Source organism: Melanaphis sacchari, unplaced genomic scaffold (assembly GCF_002803265.2).
Source record: "Melanaphis sacchari strain LSU unplaced genomic scaffold, SCAv2.0 Contig359_pilon_pilon, whole genome shotgun sequence".
Classification (NCBI taxonomy): domain Eukaryota; kingdom Metazoa; phylum Arthropoda; class Insecta; order Hemiptera; family Aphididae; genus Melanaphis; species Melanaphis sacchari.
The window spans coordinates 1-19721 of NW_020271221.1; the positions used below are offsets into that span (position 1 = coordinate 1).

Consider the following 19721-nt stretch of genomic DNA (forward strand, 5'->3'; position numbering starts at 1 on the left):
TTTACTTTGAGAGTTTGTCTGAATATTCAATTGATTTCACATCCCATAGCTGGTCTTTCATTTCACTATAAATAAATCAGTTTCGATTTACTCTTGCAGAAATAATGAATTAATTAATTAATTAAAACAATGTAATAAAAACAAAAATTGAATATTATAAAAATACCAAAACATCGATTTTGCTCGTTTCACCGTCGACGTTTTCGTAGTAGACCGCTGTACAACTGAATGGTCCGATAAACAATCAACAGTATTCATTCGCAGGTGTCACGATGCGAAATAGATTCTGGTGTCGTTGTCGTCGATCGACGCGCGTATACGCGCACCATGTGAACCGATGCTACGCCGTCCTAATGAAAATGCCAAAAAGAAAAATAAATTAGATTATTCTGTATTCGTTTAACATTACAGGATTTACACGTTTTTCATGGCAAAATGCCGTAATATGGTTACTCATCGAGAAATGTGTGTTTATAAGAACAAATATTGCGCATTCGTATACAATATAATCGATGCGCAAAACGCCGTAATCACAGTTTGTCTAGAAAGATTACCGTATCTTTTTAAATATGCTTTTACTTAGCACTTCATTATATCTATATTTACTGGCATTGTTGTTTAGAAACTGTCACTAATAAGCCGTATCTTAATAATTAATATGATAATGTTTGAGCTTTGCTGCGTACACCACATATATCTATATTGTTCAGTTATCTATGATATATCGTCGAATATGATACGTTCACTTTATTTTTAATGAATGTATTAACATGAAGTCGTTTATGACCCAACATAATGTTAAACCAGGTTCACCAGACGTCCAACAACTACAAATGTATCAGGACTTATTAGATGAATTGAAGAACTATCATCTCAAGGTAAATAGTAAATTATAACTTATGATATTAGATAATTATCATTTCATCTCGAAAATAAAGAATTGGGTGCTATTTTCAGATGATAATGAACTGTCTAAATAATAATGGTATATTTATGTGTGTGTTGATGGTAACGATAAGTAGAAGCTTCACGAAATCCGGGGAACTTAAGTGGATATTTAAAAGTGTAGAAATGCGAAGTTACAACAGGGATTCGAAAAAGATCGGTATGGGTGTACCAGCTGTCAATAAGAAAATTGCCAAAACAGTGCTTTGGGAAAATTACAGAAGAAAGACGATTGATGTGAACTCAATATTGGAATATGACCTGGAAGGAACGTAGAGTTTTCATATTGAGTACGTGTCAATGCGTGGATGTTAAAACACGTAAAAATAATGAATTGATCAACCGCAAAAAGTTTTAAAATGGTTATAACTGATTAATCAAGGTATCCAACACAAGTGGCGCAAACCCTTTTTAACCACTTTGGGCTTTAAAAAAACCATGATAGAGTTCTAGATGTATTAAGACATTATCCCAATGGTCAAATAGAAGCTCCTGGTGATCTTCGTGGCAAGAAACCGACTAAAAGTATTTACATCAACATTAATAGAAGACCATACTGACATGAATCCGACTGTATCAAGGCCTATCGGCGAGCATGCTCCAAATATTCGGTATTACCGAGTGACATCATTGTTACGCTAATGCATCAACTTTTTGAAAATATCTGAACATCACATCGATTTCAAAGATTATTATAGAAATCAGGTTTCAAAAATATATCGTTTAGTGTACTGGTCATGAAAGCAGTGTGAGGCGTGAAAGTTTAAAAATTCATGAACACGCAGAGACTTAGTTGACGATTGTGAATTTGCCAACCATTTTGTACATAAAAGCCAATGCTGCAAGAGTTTGTACTAAGTGCACAAGAAAATGAATTGATGCAAAATCTATTTATGTTATGCAGATCTGCAAAAGTTGTTGCTAATGTGTTGATACATTTAAAAAGTTTTATTTATTAAACGAATAGTTGCATACAATGAAAGCGAATGTCGAGGAAATAAACATATTTTCATTTGCATGCGTATGGCATGAAGGTAGCAGTAAAAGATCTGGTCAGTACATTTTATTCATTGCACTATCGCGATGCCTGAAGTTGATTACCGCTGATAACTGCAGCAGTCAAAATAAGAACTGGTGTTTATTATCATTTAGCATATAGTCAACCCATGATATTGAGTCATGAAATTGTTTAAATTATTTTGAAGCCGGGCACACATTTATGTCGGCCGATAGTTTCACCATCAAGTGGAACTTTCTTTAAAACGTCAGAAGAAAACCTACGATTTCGAAGATTTTGCTAAAGTAGGATAATAATAAAGGAAATGTTAACATAAAATGAGTTTGATTTTCACTGAAAGATTAGCGAAGGCACAACAGAAACTATTTAAGTCCACAAATAGGTTTGTTGGAGAGACATTGTTTCAATAAAAGGAACGTGGAAATACGTAAATTGTTTACTAAAGTCAGTTTATCGACAACAATACACAACATTAGATTTGCTCAAAAAGTATATGAAAAAGGAATGACTCTACTATCTAGCATACAGAAATAGAATAAAAGAAAACGTGACGATATTTCGAATTTAAGTCGAATTTACAACAGAAACAATTTTGGGAAAATATAACGGTATATAATAACCAATAATTCATTCACTATAATTATTAAATATCTATAAGATAAAAATATTTAACATTATAATTAATATTTATGTTAAACTGCTACGTATCTCTTTAATAATTATTTTGTGTATCTTATTTTATCATATTTTAATTTTTGTATATTAAAATGTATAATGACTAGATGACTTTGATTTCAAGATAAAGATATTGTAATACTTTCAAATTGTGTTATAAATTAAAACTAAAATTAGTATTGATAATATACGGCGTTATTTCTTCAATGTTAGTGATTAGTATTATTTTGGTATGTTACGAAAAAGCCAACCAGAATTACGGCTTACAGCAAACTATCTAAAATTAATCACGTACTTAGTATGAATATCAAACAAGCATATCTTGATGAAATAAAATTTTAAATAAAATTGAATAGTTCCATTGCATTCATCGAGTATATTTCATAAGAAATTATGTATTTTACTTTGAAAAATATTATATTTATAAATAGAACAATTAAAATCACTAAACGTTAAAATTATTTTCTGAAACGGCATGAAGGAAACTATTTACATTTTTCCAGACGGCAGTATAGTAAACTCTATTCAATATATCGCATTAAAACCGTATAAATACCAACAGTTAATGACACAATCATTAAACCAATTAGTTAGTTCATTATGATCGCGTACACGCGCGTTTGTTAACGCGTATTTAGATATGCGAGTTACTATACTGCCGTCCAGGAAGAATGCCGTAAGTTTCCTTCATGCCGTTTCGAGAAAATGAATTTTTGTTAGTAGTTTTGGTAGTTCTATTTTCATAAATATAATATTTTTCAAAGTAAAATACATAATTTCTTATGGAAATATACTCGATGAATGCAATGAACTATTCAATTTATTTAAAATTTTATTTCATCAAGATATATTATTTTATTCATATCAAGTAATGTGATTAATTATTTAGAATAGTTTACTTGGCAAAATGCCGTAATCTGGTTACGGCTTTTTTCCGTAGCATACCAAAATGTACTAATCACTAACAATTGAAGAAATAACGCCGTATATTATCAATACTAATTTAGTTTTAATTATACACAATTTGAGTAATTACAATATCTTTATCTTGAAATCAAAGTCATCTAGTCATTATACATTTTTAATATACAAAAATTAAAATATGATAAATAAGATACACAAATAAATATTAAAGAGATACATGCAGCAGTTTAACATAAATATTAATTATAATGTTAAATATTTTTATCTTATAGATATTTAATAATTATAATTTAGATGGTCATTACATGTACCGTTATATTCTAAAATTGTTTTCTGTTTATTGGGAGAATTTTGACTTAAATTCGAAAGAATATCGTCACGTTTTTGGTATTCCACAATTTTCTGTATGCTAAGATAGTAGAGTCATTCTTTTTCATATACTTTTTGAACAAATTCACGGCAAGCTGTGTATTGTTCATCATTAAACTGACTTTTAGTAAACAATACGTATTTTCCACGTTCAGCACAATGTCTCAACAAACTCTATTTGTGGACTTAAATAGTTTCTGTTGTGCCTTCATAATCTTTCCATATTGAAAAACTCAGAAAACTCCATTTTTATGTTAACATTTCCTTTATTGGCTGCCCTACTGCTTTAGCAAAATCTTCGAAATCGTAGGTTTTCTGACGTTTAAAGAAAGTCCAATTTGATGGTGGAAACTATCGTCGACATACCGTGTGCCCGGTCAAAATAATTTAAAACACCCCTGGGCACAACATCACCCGAGCGACTATGTATACCAAAATGATAATAAACACCAGTTCTATTTTGACTGCTGCAGTTATCCAGCCAAATTGTCAACTCTGGGCATCAAGATATGCAAGAAAATGACAAAATACTGACCAAGTCTTTCTTTACGCCCACTTATACCTTCATGCCATACATGCAAATGGAAAATATGTTTATTTCTCCGACAGGTACAAAGCTTTCATTGTATGCAACTATTCGTTTAGTAAACAAAACTTTTAAATGTATCACACGTGGCAACATAATAACTTTTGCAGATCTACTGTAACATAACAGATTTGCATCGACTATTTTTCGCGCACTTGGTACAGAGCTCTGCAGCATTGGCTTTTTATGTACAGTAAGTTTGGTAAATTTCACAATCGTCAACTAAATTTCTTTATGTGTTCATGAATTTTTAACCACATACCACACTCTTTCATGACCGAGTACACTAACGGATATATTTTTAGAAACCCGATTTCTATAATCATAATGAAATCGAATATTGATGTTCAGGATATTTTTCAAAAGTTGATGCATTAGCGTAACTGTGGATACCGGTAAATACCGAATATTTGGAGATACCGCGCCGATAGTGTGATACAAATGGTTAAATGACCTGATATTTTATTTCTATTGAATGTTGATAAATACTTTTAAGTCGGTTTCTGCCAATGAAGATCACCAGAGCTTTATCGACCATTGGGATAATGTCTAATATCTAGAACTCTATCATTGGTTTTTAAAGCCCAAAGTGGTTAAAAAGGGTTTGCATACTTGTATTTGGATACTCAATATCAGTTATATACAATTTTAAAGCTTTTGCGGTTAGTCAATCTGGTATTTTACGTTTTAACATCCACGCATTGACATCGCACTCAATATGAAACTCTACGTTCCTTCCAGGTCATATTCCAATATTGAAAGTTCACCAATCGTCTTTCTGTAATTTTCCCAAAGCACTGTTTTTGGCAATTTTCTTTATTGCAGCCTGGTAACACCCCATGCCGATCTTTTTCTAAGTCTAATTTAATTTTTCGCATTTCTACACTTATTAAATATTTTTCCTTTCTGTTCGGATTTCGTGAAAGCTCTATTTATCGTTAACCACAACACCATCATCAAAATAAATAGGTAACTCTAATATATTATTTAAGACAGTTTCATTATCATCTGAAAATTAGATACACCCAATTCTTTATTTTCGAATGAAATGATAATTATCTAATATCATAAGTTATAATTTTACTATTTTACCTGAATGAGTCTTCAATTCCATCTAATAAGTCTGATGCAATTGTAGTTGTTGAGTCTGGTGAACCCATAACATGGTGCTAGTCATAAACAACTTCGCTGTGTATTCATTGCAAAATAAAATTGAACTGTAATTCACGACGATATATCATAGATAACTGAACGAAATATAGAATGTGGTAAATGACAGCAAAACTCCAAACATTATCAGTGTAATTTAAATAAATTATAAGGAGATACGGCTTATTATTGACGACCAAGCTTCAAACAACAATGCCGTAAATATAGATTATACGAAGTGCTACAAACGCCGTATTTAAAAGATACGGTAATCTTCCTAGCAACCAGATTACGGCGTTTTGCTTAGCATCGATTATTTATTTACAATTGCGGCAATATTTGTTTCATAAACACATTTCTTCGATGGATACCATAGTTACGGCATTTTTACTTGAAAACGTGTAAATCTGTAATGTTAAACGTAATACAGAATAATCTAATTTTATTTTTTTTTTCTATTTACGGCATTTTTCCTTAGGACGGCAGTATACATCGTTCACATGGTGCGCGTATACGCGCGTCGATCGCGACAACGACGCAAGAATCTATTTCCGCGCGTGACACCGCGAAATGAAATACTGTTGATTGTTATCGGACCATTCAGTTGACACGCGCGTCTACTACGAAAACGTCGACGGTGAAACGGCAAAATCGATGTTATTTGGTATTTTTTATAATATTCAATTTTTTTGATAGTTTTTTTATTACATTGTTTTAATTAATTAATTAATTCATTATTTCTACTAAGAAATGGAAATCGAAACTGATTTATTTATTAGTGAAATAGAAAAAAGACCAGCTATATGGGATATGAAATCAATTGAATATTCGAACAAAACTCTCAAAAGAAATGCTTGGGAAGAGTTGGTTCTCTTGTTTAGTAATATCGAAGACACAGAAGACAAAAAAAAAAATTTGGGTAAGCAAAAATTAATTAAAAATATATTATTGATTTTATTTCTTTACAAATGAAGAAATTACAAAATTATTTATATCATGTTGTCTTGCCACTCTAAATTCCCTTCGTTTATAAAGTAATTCGCGAATTTTTTTCGAATTACGTCTGCATCTCTTACAGCTCGTCCAGTGTATGATGGATTTAGGTTTGCCAATGGTGCTGTATAAAGTGTATCCTCGTACTTGAAGCCGTCTCTTATCCTAACATAATTATGTAGTACACATATGGCTTTAACTATGTTTTCCGCAAAATCAATTTTTACATCGAGTGGTCGGTGTAGTATTCGCCACTTATTGCACATTATTCCAAATGTGCATTCCACATAACGACGTGCCAAAGTTAAACGATAGTTAAATACCTTTTTTTTATATGATAACATTTTACCACCATAAGGCCTCATCAAATTTTCCGACATACCAAATGCTTCGTCAGCCACTATTACATATGGGACTCTGATATCTCCATTATTAGTTATAGGTCTGGGATCAGGAAGATCTAACTTCTTTTCTGTCAGTTTTTTATACAAAGAAGATTCTTTGTATATTCCCGAGTCACTATCTTTACCAAAACCTCCAATATCAATCCATACGAAGCAATAGTTTGAGTCGCATAAAGCCATTAAAACAAGAGAAAAAAAATGTTTGTAGTTATAATAAATAGAACCGGAATCTGGTGGTTGAATCATTCGAATATGCTTCCCATCTAACGCTCCAATACAGTTTGGGAATTTTGCATTTTTTTCAAATTCATTTGAAATGTCGACCCACTTCTGATTGTTAGGTTCTTTCATTACAACGTTCTTCAATTTTGCCCACATAACTAGACATACCTGGCGTATTATCCCACTCAGTGTAAATATTCCAATTCTATAATTGTAATGTAACTCGGTTATTGAGCAACCTGTTGACAAGTACCTATAAATAAAAACAATTATTTGTTTTATTATTTATCAAAATACGCACTCGTATAAATTGTTATCAGATTGTGACATGGGTTAATAATTATTAATACAATGGTAGGTATACAGTGTACCGAAAAAATCATAAAGGTTCCAAGCCCTGATTCTGGTAGAGTTTTTTTTACAGTTATTAGAAAAACGCATGGAGACCTTGTGCTAAAGTTTAGGTGCCTATAAATACAAAAAATTTTATGAATTTTCAACTACAAAATAACTTAAAATTTTTGTAAATAAGGCCCTGCCTGTACGTAATCTAATTATTATTATTTACACATATTATGTTCTGTATTAATTTGTACGACGCGCTGCATTATCAATATTGTTCGTTTTAGGAATAGATTTACAGAAAAAGTGGAAAAGTCTTCGAGATGGTTATGTCAAGGAACTGAAAAAAATAAAAACTGTTAAGTCTGGTTCGGCAGCACCCGTCAAGTCGTCGTATTTATTTTTTAGGAGACTACAATTTCTACAACCAACTGTTCAAAAAAATTCTACAGAAAGCAACTTTGAAACAGATTTTGACAGTTATGAAAATCCAGAAACTGAAAATCTAAGCCAGGAGACCAGTTCTAATACACCAAACCAGGCAGAAAAAAATTCAAACCAACAGCAACAAAGAAAAAAAAATTAAACTCCATCCAGCCGACGAACATTTTGCCAATATCATTGAGAAAAATCTAAACAATAGAAATAACTCCGAGAAACAGGAAGACGATGAAGATAAACTTTTTTGTATGTCGTTATATAAAGAAATCAAAAAAGTGCCTGAGGCTATGCGTTTAAAAACAAAGATTGACATTTATAATTTAATATTACAAAAACAAACTATCCAACAAACACAATCTCCAAGTCTTACAGTGTTGTCTCCAACTAACCATCCATCCACATCATTCGTTCAACCACTTCCTCGACTATTAGGTTATCCACAATATACGTATGATATGCAACAGAACCATGGCAACATAACCTACCAAAATAGAGTACCTACAAATTACACAACTGTTCCTTATGAAATGCGTCAAAATTATGTTCATACACAAAAAAACCAAAATTTGGACTCTCCCGGAACTCCGTCGCCTTCATCTGGTATCACTGAGAATTCTCAAGGGTCATCCGACATTGATCTATTTTAATGAAAAATAATTTAATTATGTTGATTATTTTTACTATGTTTAAATTTTGTTAAAAGGTATTAATTCTTTTTTTATTATTTGTTTACTTTTTATTATTTTTAAAGGTATACCTACCGACCAATTTAAGAAAATATTTTTCAGTTAAAAAAGTTTAATATTTTGTTTTGTTTAATTTCAATTAATAAAATTATAATTTTTAAATTTTTGTTTTTATTTGTATGAATAATAATGTAAATAGCCTTACCTCAATGTAACGATAAGTTTTTCATGTGGTGAAATACAATATCTTACAGCGTGTTCATTTGCTTCCAGGTCATTTTTAACTGTATCCAATAGGTCATCAAATGATTTGATGGACATACGGAAATAGTTAAAAAAATTTTCCTCGTGATCCCTAAGCTTCGGATATAAGCTAATATAATGGCTTGAAGAAAGTCTAGTTTTTAAAATGGGATGAACCCAATACTTTCTTTTTTCTTTTTGTCTTCGTCTTCTCATTCTTCGATATGTGACCCACAAACACACAGCATCTGACACGTCCATTCTCGTTGAATGTATAATACAGACCATGTTATATTTTAGATGTTATATGGCTGAAATTAAAATGTTCCGCACTTGACGCGCGTCCATGTGAATGATCATTAAAAGTTAAACGCGCGTTGAGCGATTCACTGCCGCGCGTGTACGCGCGTCCATGTGAACCTAGCCTTATTCATCCATTAACTAAAATATCGAATACACCTCGTACGTTATCGAACAAAAATAACGACATCGAATCAAATCTTAATGAAAACTATCAACAAGAATTTGAAAACTGGTTTAATTCTGTAGATTTAGATAAAACCTATGGTTCAAAAAAAAAATTCAGATGGAGAAATTATCTTAGGTGAAAAGAAAGTGAAATTTATTGAAAACTCTATTCTTATTGATGGTACTACTTATCCATCAACCTCGGGTCTCATACAGTTATTATTTTTAAAAAATCCTCTTATTTATTCCGATAACGATCTAGAAGTATATAAAGCTATATTAATTCAGACATAAGCACACTTGACTTTGGACAGAAAAAAAATTAAAAAAAGTGGTTTTAAATATAGGGATATAATACGTAAATTATTTCCCTCTGGTGGTCGACTATTTATGAAATTACAGAAAAATAACTTAGTGTATTGGGATAATCCGAATGAGTTAGTCGTTCGATTATGATTACTTTTGGCTTCGAAAGCTGCTGGTAATACAGGCGTCTCCAATGAAATTATATCGATTTTCGAAGAATTACTTGAAGCTGGACTAATAAAACGAATACCAAATGTCTAAACGTGAAATCGCTATTGAACTACATAAACTGTCAAGGAAATATTTCGTTAGGCGCAGAGTCGAAGTATATGGAAAAAATGATTTATGGCAGGCCGACTTGGTGGAAATGATACCATATTCAAAGAAAAATAAAGGTTACAAATATATTTTATGCGTGATAGACTGCTTTACTAAATTTGCGTGGGCTGTTGCATTAAAATCGAAAACTGCGAAAGAAGTCACAAACGCAATGTCTAAAATATTACTAGATCGCTCACCAAAACTTTTACAACTCGATAACGGAAAAGAATTTTACAACACCACTTTCGACGCACTTATGACCAAGTATAATATACACAAATATTCGACGTTTAGCATCCTGAAAGCGTGCATTATCGAACGATTTAATCGCACATTAAAAGTATAAATGTTTAGAGAGTTTATGGCAAGTGGCTCATACAAATGGATTTCAATTTTACCGATGCTGCTTAACGAATATAACAATTCGAACATAGAACAATAGGAATGACTTCGGTGCAAGCAGATTTAAATCCTTCGTCGCTTACAATAAAACAACGTAAGATTAATAATGAAAAAATTAAATTCAAAGTTGGCGATAACGTTCGTATCAGTACACAGAAAGGTGTGTTTACAAAAGGTTATTTACCTAATTGGTCTACGGAAATATTCGAATTTATCAAAATAAATCGAACATTACCAGTAACTTATCACTTATCAGTTACAAGATTATACAGGTAAACCAATTGCCGGCTGTTTTTACTCTGCGGAAATACACAAAACAGAACATCCAAACGAATATCTGATCGAGAAAATTCAACGAAAAAAACAAAATAAAATGTTTGTCAAGTGACTCGGTTTTGATAATACACATAATAGTTGGATAAATACGCGTGATGTTAAAATATAGTATCAGTCGTATCATAGCTATGAACGTGTTTGGAGGTTCGCAAGCTGGCGATACTAAAAGAATTATTTCAGATATTCAGTCTAGTAACAAAACAATACTAAATGATGTAAACCTTCAACAAAAAGAAATTGATATTATAAAAAGTAATATTACTAATCTATTTGAAAGAATATCATTGATGGAAATAAATATACAGACGAGTAATAAGTCTATATCTAATTATGAAAATCGAGTGTCAGATTTGATTAATGAACACGAAGAAACTAACACAAAAATTGGGGTTATCGGAGAAAACATTCATCGTTTAAGCGTTGAAATAGATCCTATAACCGGATCAAAACAATAAAATTATTAAGAAAAATTGATTTTTACAAAATATATTTATTAAATGTATATGATATTAGATTATAATTTTAGTCGAGCTGAATATACCGTCGCGTTCGGTTGTCCGTAGACCTCGTATATAAACTCTTAAGATATACTTACAATGACATCCTCGGCGATCTTAGACATTCAATGCATTCTTGGAGTAAAACATAAATATTTTATTAAAGAAATGTCTATTGTAGACACAGAGACATGGACAACTCAGCACTGGATTTTTAAAAATTCAAAATTATTACAAGACAACAAGATTCGAAAAACTAACAAGTGGTTAGAACAAAATTATCATCAGATATCTACAGATTATGGTGATGTCGAATATGAAGAACTAAGTAGAATATTGAATTCATTAAAGTTTGATTGTATTTACATCAAAGGCGAACAGAAATGCAGCTACTTATGGAGTATATACCACACCTCGCAGTCAACATTGAAGACTTGGGCTGTCCTCGGTTGGATCAAATATGTGATGAAGAAACTTTACCTTGCTGTATTTTTCATAAGGATTTAAATCCTAAACATTGTACATTCTATAAAGTATTTGCAATAAGAAAATGGCTTAAAAATAATTCTTAAAAATTGTATACATTTTATATTAACATTTACAAGATTTTTAATTAAATATATTAGTCTCCATCTATCTGAAAAGAATGATTGTAACATACATAATATTACAAGTTAAAAAGTGTTTACATAGTTTGTATAAATTCAAATGATATTTACAAGTTATTCATAAAAAAAAAAAAATAAATAAAATTGATACAATTATATAATTGCACGTCGTAACTTTCTCATAAAATCTTTTTCAAAATCTGACCATTCACTTCATCTTTAAGCTCTAACCATTCGTCATCTTCTCTATAAATTTATAAGTAAAATCAGTAAAATAATTTTTAAAATGTTTAATTGTAATAACTTACTCTATTGTGTAATGTCCATGAGCTAATGTATTTATTTTATGGTCTAGCATCACTCTTTTGTCGTCATAGTTGTTGTATGTTAATTTTTTTGTTTTAATGGTCATTAACTGATGTTTGAATGACCTAATAGACACATTATCCTTGTATACTTCCACACCAACTTCATCAAACAAACACTTTCTATGGTCTTCAAGGGTCATATGGTTTTTAACCACATGAGATCGGATACCCTTTGCTTTAATTTTCTCTTCTCCCTCTATGTTGAACGCATAAGATTTGGCTCTCAGCGCACAAAACTCTGTAATCGTATTACCATCCACTTCATCAGAAAAATATCCCGGAGTCTTCTTCCTATCTGCTATATAACATGAATGCTCACGAGGTAGGTTGGCGGTATCCATCCGATCCAACAAGCTACGATTAGCCGCCAAGTCCATATAAAAATCTTCAGTATCAATATGATACACTAATGAATTTAGAAAAACAATGTTAAATTAAAATATTTATGAATATATAGGAGAATAGTTTAAAATATTTACCTGTGTCAGTATACATAAGTCTGATTCTATCCCCATAATGTATCTTCATAACATTGTAATGATAATCATATATTTAAGTTTTTGATATATCTAGCACCGCGAATCCTAAACAAAATATAATAAATGTGTTAATATTATATAAAATATAAAATATAAAGTATATTTACCAATATAGATTGGTTAATCAAATTTGATTTCTTTGTTTTCTAAAGAAACAGCATTAAGGTTTTCATTGTACCTAGTACAATGTTTAAATGTACTCTTGTTTATCAGTTTTTGTAGTCTTCTCTCACATGATACTAATTCCACTTTCATTTCTTTCCGTTTAGATTGCATAGTCTTTCCTAGAAAAAAAACATTTTTTGGAAAAAAAGAATAAAAATTTTAAAAGTAGCTACCAAAAACAGCATTATTCATTAACTTGAAAAAATCTTTCTCAAATTCGTTCCTCGCCTTTTTTCTCATCTCAGTGTTCAGATTAATATAATCAGCTAACCACGCAGACTGGTTGAACTGAATAACCCTGTGTACCTATAAAAAATAAAATAATATTAAAAATCTATTTAAAATCTTGTAAAATATAAATATTTACTTTTTCAACTATAAGACCGTTTTTAATGGCCTGCTGTAGATTCCTATAGTGTATAACATAATTTTCCTTCTTTTCAAATGTCGCCATTAATTTTCGAACTTTAGATCCTCGTGGTATACTATTTTGTGGAAGGAAAGGGAGGTCGTTATGTTGCTCATGCAAACTATGAGGGTACGACACATCTACTTCATATACCCGTCCTATGGGGGAAGTTTCATTCAAATCATTCAATCCAATCAAACCAGGTTCAACCCACTTGAACCCACTGTACGGCATGTACTTAGACATTGCCCAACCGTACAAGTTATTACCTATAAAATTTAAAAAAAATTAAGTTTGAAAATTTTTTTTTTTTGTAAAATTATTCTTACAGTCCTGATATATAATCCATGATTTCTCTTTAGTCTCGTCATAGTTCGGAGTCTTTACTTATTCGCCTTCGCATACCTCTTATTCGCTTGCACCAACCCACCACGAATACCTAATTAAAAATAATAAGATTATTAGACATATATTTAAAAAATAATAATAAAATTGATATACTAACCATTTTTAAACATCAGCAACATGTCGTAATCACTCAAAAGTTCTAATTTCTGTCCTGTAAACTTCAACATCGCGTCAAAGCTATGTCCTGGTGCGGTGAAGTAATGAGCGGCGTCCAAGTTATACGCTCTCATGCATACGTTGCGGAAATTCTCAAATACATCCGCCAGCAGTAATACATCGATTTTGAGATACAAATCACTGTACTCAACCAACGTCTTGCAGTCAAAGTGGTCCCAGACCTCCTTCGCGTGTTTATAATCTTCCTCCTCAATCCCAGACTCGGTCAATGTACTATAAAAACTTCTCTTGCTCGGTAATCTTGTCTCTTCCAGCCGACTCCAATTATCAGTGTTCTCGTACGGGTAAACACCTTTCCGAGTCACAAGTGGCATATCCTCTGCGGCAAATACTTTAGCAGTTTCATGAAAATTCTCGAGATCCGGTGATATCAAATTTTTGGCAAATGTTGACAATCCCGATGCCATGAATCGAAAAGTATCTATGAAACGGATTTTAAAAGTATTTGATACATATTTCGTAAACGAAATAAATTTTTCCTCACTATTCGGTATCACGTTAATCTCACGTGTGTCGTGACCAAGTTCCGTCACTATCAGATGCGCATCATAATTTGACAAATTGTGAAAGTAACACGGAATAAAAACAGGTGTTTGTAATTTTTGATTGCATGCATTACACAGAGCTTGTCGATATTTTCCCGAAAGGTGACAATGGTCAGCTGTCTTACGATGTAGTATTTCTAATGATGGGCTTAAGTCTATTTTACAAAGATTACACTGCGTTACTGCTTCATGCATTTCTACGTCTTCTGCTGTCATGTTTATCGATATACCTGTCTTTAATAATTTCTCAATTTTTAACGCTATCTCCGTGACAGTTTCAACAAAATGTCTCGCCACATCCTGTCGACTCTCGCTCCCTCGGTATATCACAGGTTCTAACGGTATATCATGTTCCTCTAGTAACTCTACCGGTACGTCTTCGCTCGCCTTCATAATAAACCCATAGCTCATTTGCTTCATGCTTGTGTATTATCCTACTGTTTTACCTTTTCCTCGTCCGCCTTCATCAACAACGTTTCGAAATCCGCATAAATAACAATAGGATGCCTCTCTGTGTTTCCCACGCCTTAAATTCCGTACACTTCCCTTCCTTCGGCATCACTGGTAATATCGGTTTGTGAACTCCGCATATTAGCTTGTGTTGTTCAACGCCGCTTGCCCTCTCAATTTAAATTTATGACGTCTATCGTCAAAACTGGTAAAACATCTCTTACAGAATATGACTCTCTGTGTGTGTTGTTTTTCGACGTCTTATAAGTCTTGAAAATTTGTTATATATGTGTAGTGACTGTTGTCACCATCCATCATCAGAATAGATCGAAATGGTTGGGTTCTCTTCATCAACGACGCAACGGATACACTTCGTATGTTGGGTACTTGCGGGACGGTTGAAATTTTTCAAGTCCGTAAACATTTACGGACACGTTTTTTATTTTTCAAATTTTGCTATATCCGACAGAGGTGTTGGGAACGATATACCTTCAAAATTATATTTTCCTCGTGTTGTACATAATTTTCGTGAACATGATGTAACCTCGCCCCGTCACATGTTTTGCTAATATAACCCACTTGAAACACTGTCGTCATTGTTTGAGTTATTATCGGTTCATTGTTTTGAGGATTTATTGTAGCTCGTTTCCTATCTATAAACGCGGGTAACTTAATATATGACGATCCACTCATAGGTGTGTATTTATACACCGTTAACAATAACCCATCTATACTATCTAATGTAAATCCGCTTCCACGCGAATTATATTCCTCTTGTTCTGCTATTAACTTTACGTACGCTCTCTCTATAATCTCAGATATATCAGACTCACTAAAAATTTCTATCGCTACCGTTTTAAACGCTCTGTCTTCCCTGGAGTTTGCCATGTTTGGACGACTGTATGTTGCCTCGAGTTTCAAATTAAATTTTATCAGATGATCCTGTACACGTGTTTTCAATAGTTGGAATAATTCAGACTTAAGCGATCGGAGAAACACATGATAAACTTGAATATTGTTCAAATTTTTAGCATAGTACCATACGATTTTCCTATTTGATGACGACGATATTTCAATAAAACCGGGAGAGTGTACGATATTTATACGAGCCTTTTTCGCTCTAGCGGCCGATGTGGTGTTGGCGGAGGAAACACGTTTACCGTTTACACTAGTAGTGTAATAATCTTTAAAAATAAATTAAAATAAAAAAAAAACCTAATTAATATCTAATGAAATAAATCTATAACTATTATACTATTGATCGCGTTACAGACTATTTGTTAAATTTAAAAATTTAATTCAGGCTTAATAAATAAAACTAACCTGTATTAGCGTCTTGTACTTTTTCATCTCGTTCGAATGCTTCCATGGCTGCTATACACATTTCGTCCTCGGATAACACGTGTGATCCACAGGCCAGCATATCTGGAACAAATATTTGAGGTGCAATCTGAATATGATGGGCTGGGGGCGCAAACTTTATAACACTCTCTCGTGCTGGTTGAGCGAGTTGAGCCAGCTGACAATGCGCGGACACGTTAATGATACCTCGAGAAAAAAAAATGTAAATGAATATTGAATGACAAAAAATATATAATATTATATAAATACGTACCATGAACATGTTTATAATGTCTATTAAGATTCGTCTTGTAGTTGAACTTCATCGGACAAATAGTATACAAAAAACGTAAATCGACATGAGTTTTTTTATGGATGAATAAATTATCCTTACGTGTGAACGTCGATGAGCATTGATCGCATTTAAACATGATGAAAATGTATAAAAAATTAAACACTTGGAAAAATATAAATAATACTGAGCAAATAAATGTGATGAGACTTGAAAACACTGAGAGAACGAAGGAATAGCGAGCGTAAAGGTACGGACGTCTAGAATACACTGATTGTATAACGGCAGACAACGGAGTCGGTGTCCAGAAATCGTAGCATTTACAATGATTAAACCAGGGTTAGGTAAAATATTAATTGGATACTTACCGTGATAATTGTATACATTACTATAGATTAACGACTAGTTTAGGGTACAATACTGTATTGAACAGAGTTTGATAGCAATTCTAGAAACTGACATATCGTGTTGAGTATAATAGATTTTATGATTAGTTTCTTCGTCATCCGTATCATATGCGAGAATATTACCATGTATTTTATACGGTTCTCAATCAGAACTACCGCTGTCTTCAAAATCACTACTAACTAACTTTTCTTCAAGATACTCATTAAAATTTTTAGATGCCATATTCGAGTAAAAAAATAACTTTAAAATATTTTAATTAAATTACAAATCACTAAAAAAAATAAGAACTAATGGCGGTAACTACGGCTATTAGGTAGAAACAACGACTACACATATACACACGATTGAAACTAACTATTTATATTGTCGTTATAATATTATTACAGATTATAACGCATGACAAAAATTTAATCAGTAGATATTGGAGAAGTGAATAATCAAAGTAAAACCTAATTAACAGGCCACGGGGCACAAAATGTTCTTACCTAATATAGATAACATTCAATACTAATGATGCACAGTTAAGATAATATTATGTAATTTCTAATCTAAAATAAAAATAGCCGCTATCTTATGGTTGATATTGGAGTTATGCCAGTTTTTACGAAAAATTTTATTTTGGTTTAATATATTCTATAGGGACACAAGTCATCAAAACACATAGATAAATCCTGTTTAGAGTTGTGTCGTTTTAACAGTTTATAAAACGAAAAAAAATAATTTGTATGATGTTATTATCTCAAAAAGCCAAATTTTTGACTTGTGTCATTATAGTCGCCAGGGTGCAATATATTATTTAATCATTTTTTTGATAACAGAAATTACAATTAATTAACACAAAATTTAAAAATTAAAAAAAAAAAAAATGCAAAAAATCCGAATACTTGGTCAGTTATCGTACAGCTCGGATTTCGCTGGAACGTGTTTCGAACCTGCCTACCTAACGTCGGAGAACCTTGTCCCGTAGCTAGTTACGAAAACGGCAATTAAGTGTCTACCTATCAGTCATTACCCGGTGTTTGTCGTTACTCAACTGGGCAATCCGCGTAGCTCGCCCTGTGCTTTTGTGCATGGAAAATAAATAAATACATTCCGAAAATGTAATTAAGTTAATTAAGTGTCTAGTTATCAGTCATCGTCCAGTGAATATCGATTCCTGACAGGGCAATAATAGAGATGTTAAACGTATTATGGAAAATGCATGTCAAACGTTAACGAGTTGAAGATCAAAAAACTATACATAATTAATATTTTTTTTTTGATATTTTATAGATGGTTAGATATCGAAAAGAAATATTATGCACATTCTGTGATGACAAAAGATTTAAAAATCAAAAAAAAAAAAAAAAAAAAATGTGCTACTGTTTTTCCCCTTTATCTTTCAAATGTAAACAACTGAAAGGCTAAACATATAAAATAGTGAATTCACGGTCAAAACTGAGTGAAACAACTGTATTGTCATCAATAGAATGTTCTCAGGCTATAATATAAATTGCATATCACATATTATGTACATTTTAATTGTGCAGACTGTTAGTAATAACTATAATTGGTTTCTATTTTTAATTAAGTATATATAATATAATAAGTTATAATGTGTAACATATATAAATATAAATGTATATATTTATTGAATATAATAATATAATATATTATGTCATCATCAATCAAGCAATATAAAATTAAATGTGTGAGATCAAAAATCATTTTTAAAATTTGAAAAATATTTTACGAGTAGTAGTGTAAGACTGGATATCAAAACGAAAAGAGCAACTAATAATGATCGAATTAAATGAGAAAAAAAATGCAAAAAATCCGATATGTGCAGATTCTTATGGAGCCGCCCGAATTTCGCCGGAACGGGATTCGAACCTGCCTACCTAACGACGGGGGACCTATCCTAAGGCTGCGGTCACAGTGGCACCGATGTCGGCCAGCCGATTCTTTTCTTCCGACGTCGGCCGATCTTATCGGCCGATAGGATGGTCATAGTGCATCAGACGTCGGCCGATAGAATTGACCGACAGTCGTTCATTTCAATGCAATGAGTGCAGGTTATAATTTATAAAATGGATGTCCCCTCATTTTTGTGTTTGGAAACAAGTCCTGCTATTAAATATTTTTTGTTAAAAAAGCGAAAGTATCACACGAATGACATTTTTAAGGATAGGGAAAAATATGTAGAATTCCATACATTGTTTCACCAACTATTGGAACAGGAGGAAGATTTTTTCAGTTATATGAGAATGACTAAATCAACTTTTTACTATATATTGGAAAATATAAGAGAAAAAATCCAAAAGCAGTCAAACTTCCGAAGATGTATATCACCTGAAGAGAGCCTAATGGTAACTTTGAGGTATGTTATTTATTTATATATATTGATTTTACAATGATGTGTTTTTTTTTAATTTTTAATGTTTTGTGTCTGTCTTCACGATAAATAGTCGAAATAATGCTTTAATTTTGAACTTTAAGGGTGGTTTCTGATAGGAAATTTAATCTAGTTGGTACTTTTGAAAGGTAATTTTTTGCGCTGAAAAAAACAAACAAAAAATTAAGGAAAAATGGGAATTTTTACCCAAAATAAATTTAGTTTTTTGATGTATCTAAAATCTAATAACTGTAGATACGTGAAATTTTCAAAATATTTTGATTTTTTGAGCCATTTATAAGTATATGAA

At 31.8% G+C, this 19721-nt stretch overlaps 1 protein-coding gene and 4 pseudogenes across 1 annotated transcript; 1 reads left to right on the top strand and 4 right to left on the bottom strand.

The window, feature by feature from the left end:
* Window positions 1-1283: 1283 nt before the first annotated feature.
* Window positions 1284-5677, bottom strand: LOC112596853 (annotated as a pseudogene).
* A 739-nt stretch (window positions 5678-6416) lies between these two features.
* On the top strand, window positions 6417-8715 carry LOC112596854 (annotated as a pseudogene).
* Window positions 8716-12239: 3524 nt separating this feature from the next.
* On the bottom strand, window positions 12240-13118 carry LOC112596851 (annotated as a pseudogene).
* Window positions 13119-13602: 484 nt separating this feature from the next.
* On the bottom strand, window positions 13603-14315 carry LOC112596852. Its single transcript, XM_025342674.1, has 3 exons — window positions 13922-14315; window positions 13746-13855; window positions 13603-13685 (listed from the first exon to the last, which is right to left on the bottom strand). Exons 1-2 carry the CDS (start codon window positions 14313-14315, stop codon window positions 13800-13802), a joined length of 450 nt encoding a protein of 149 aa, XP_025198459.1. The 3' UTR covers window positions 13603-13685; window positions 13746-13799.
* Window positions 14316-14343: 28 nt separating this feature from the next.
* Window positions 14344-17259, bottom strand: LOC112596855 (annotated as a pseudogene).
* Window positions 17260-19721: the final 2462 nt, after the last annotated feature.